At 46.9% G+C, this 2247-nt stretch overlaps 1 protein-coding gene across 1 annotated transcript; it reads left to right on the forward strand.

The window, feature by feature from the left end:
- Positions 1-646: 646 nt before the first annotated feature.
- LOC114172423 lies at positions 647-1093 on the forward strand. Its single transcript, XM_028056906.1, has one exon. The coding sequence runs from the start codon at positions 647-649 to the stop codon at positions 1091-1093; it is 447 nt and encodes a 148-aa protein (XP_027912707.1).
- The last annotated feature ends 1154 nt before the right edge of the window (positions 1094-2247 follow it).

Here is a 2247-nt window from a genome sequence, read left to right on the forward strand (position 1 = left end):
ACCAGAGAGCTACAGGTACACCTGGGGCAACAGAGCACTCAGGCGGGGTCGGGGCAAGGGCAGCACGTCACGGAAGTTCTCAGCTTAATCTTACCAGCGCTATATCTTGGGTGCGCGATATGGTGGGACTGTCTAGCACAGACACCCCCAAGCATCCCTGAGTTACAGCAGCTGGCGGAGGCAACGCAAATCGGGGAACCGGCAAGTTATTCCGCAGAAGTCAGGCAGCTAGTAGACCACCTCAGTGAGCAAGCCAGGGAGGTGGCCAGTGAAGCTTCAATGGAAAGAACACCCACCCAGAGCTCTTGCAATGTGGATGGCTGGGCTAACGCTAGCATTCGCTATCTCCATAGCGCTTGCTCAAAAGGTCCGGGGTTATACTGGTTATTAATACGAGCCTGAAATTGATGGTAAAAGGTATACTACGCAAGAAGAGCTCCTCCCCTTAGCTTAGGAAAAAAAGTCGAGTAGTCGTAATTCGAAAAAAATGAAGGTGGGGCTGGGCAGTAGCACCGAGATCTCATAGAGGAGGCATTTTTCTCGCGGGCTCCCTTTTAGATGTGGATTTAGGTGGTTTTTTTTTATGCAAGACGAGTTAAATGGGAAAAGAAAGGTGGAGGTTGACCTGCTTTGTGACAGATGTGGAATGGAGCCTGAATCTACCATTCATGTTTTAAAGGGCTGCCCCTGGGCATCTGGCATTTGGCTACTCTGCCCATTAGCCCTTCATACTCAACAGATGCAGGCTCTCAACTTCTCAGATTGGGTGAAGGAGATGGGGAAGTGTCTTGATGAAGAGCAGCTGGAACTTATGCTAGTAGTTGCATGGGCTTTATGGAGTGATATAAATTTGCTGCTGTTCCAGGACATACAGAACTATCCTGTGGATGTGGTGAACAAAGCAATCAGCTTCTTCGAAGAGTATAAGAAGGAGAAGCTAAAAATAGTGCAAACACCTATAGGTTGGCAGGCCCCACCCCATGGTGTTTATAAGATGAATACTGATGCTGCAATTTTTAACCAGCCCAGCAAGGGATTGGCTGCTTGCTTCATCCCGCCCTTCCCTCACCTGTCCCACGTGCCATTGATTTAGATGAATTAGCTGTTGCCGTTGGCGCTCTTCTCTTTTCTAAAGCAAGGAATTTCCTTTCATTCATAAGTAACACAAGAATTTATCAAGGTTGCAGGCAAGGCTACTAGAGAAGGGGTGAAACCAGCCAAGGGCGGGCTCCAAGGCGACAATAGCAATCGAGTGGCCAAGCGTTGAAAGAGAGGGAGGGCTAGCGGCAAAAAAGAAGAAGAATAACATAAGTTATTGAGGGGAGATCTTTTCACTCTTTCTCGATGCAATAATAGTCAGTCTAGTGACTTCTTGATAGCATTGGTCTCGGAAAGCCCTCCCTCGGTACCGGGCTAAGGATAGAAGCGATTCCACCGGAGTGAAATTCCGTACTTATCCCAGCTCTCAAGGAAGATTGGAAGTAGGTACCTATGTCATGCTGAATTTCAAAGTAGTTTTGAGGTAATCGATGGCATATTGCCTAGAAGCGTCAAAGACAGTGATCTATTTCGGTGTCGATATCGGCTCTGTTCATCGACCTGACTCTGTTTATCTCCGACTCTTTGTCCCGATCCGGTAACTACACGGCTTATTGTGGTAAAAGAGAAAGTCAAACTCACAACTCTTTTTCCTTTTCTCGTGCACTTTCCTAAGGGCTACGTACTTCACTCCATTACCTTCTCGAACTCTGACACTTCTCTCATTGTTAAATTGATATCTAAGCCCCTAACTTTGGCAAAGACTACTCGCTCGCTTTAAAAGCAACTCCATTGAGTCCTGTCAGATCGTTTATATAGAACCTTTATTCATATATGACCTTAGAAAGGTTCTGAAAGAAGAGTTCCATTCGATTATCCGGGCTCATTGCCTAGTCCCTCTAAACTATCTAAAGCCTGGGGATTCTCCTTACCAGATGATCTCCAGCCTGCATTGTGCCCCTCTCGGATACCCGGTCGACGTCACTCTTACCTAGGTAGACTGGCTATCCAACTGAATCGAGAGCCCAGCTCCCACTACTTCTTCGTAAGTGAGGTGAGGTACTTCTTTTGAATAGGCAGGGTTGTTCTAGGACAAGTGACGATGCTGACACCAAGGTTGCTTGCAAAGCATCGGATATGCGAAAGAGGGAGAATGTGCTACATCGGATATTGCTGTAGTTTATGAAAGAGCTGTAGTTGATGCTAAAG

The sequence above is a fragment of the Vigna unguiculata genome, unplaced genomic scaffold, assembly GCF_004118075.2.
Source record: "Vigna unguiculata cultivar IT97K-499-35 unplaced genomic scaffold, ASM411807v1 contig_544, whole genome shotgun sequence".
Classification (NCBI taxonomy): domain Eukaryota; kingdom Viridiplantae; phylum Streptophyta; class Magnoliopsida; order Fabales; family Fabaceae; genus Vigna; species Vigna unguiculata.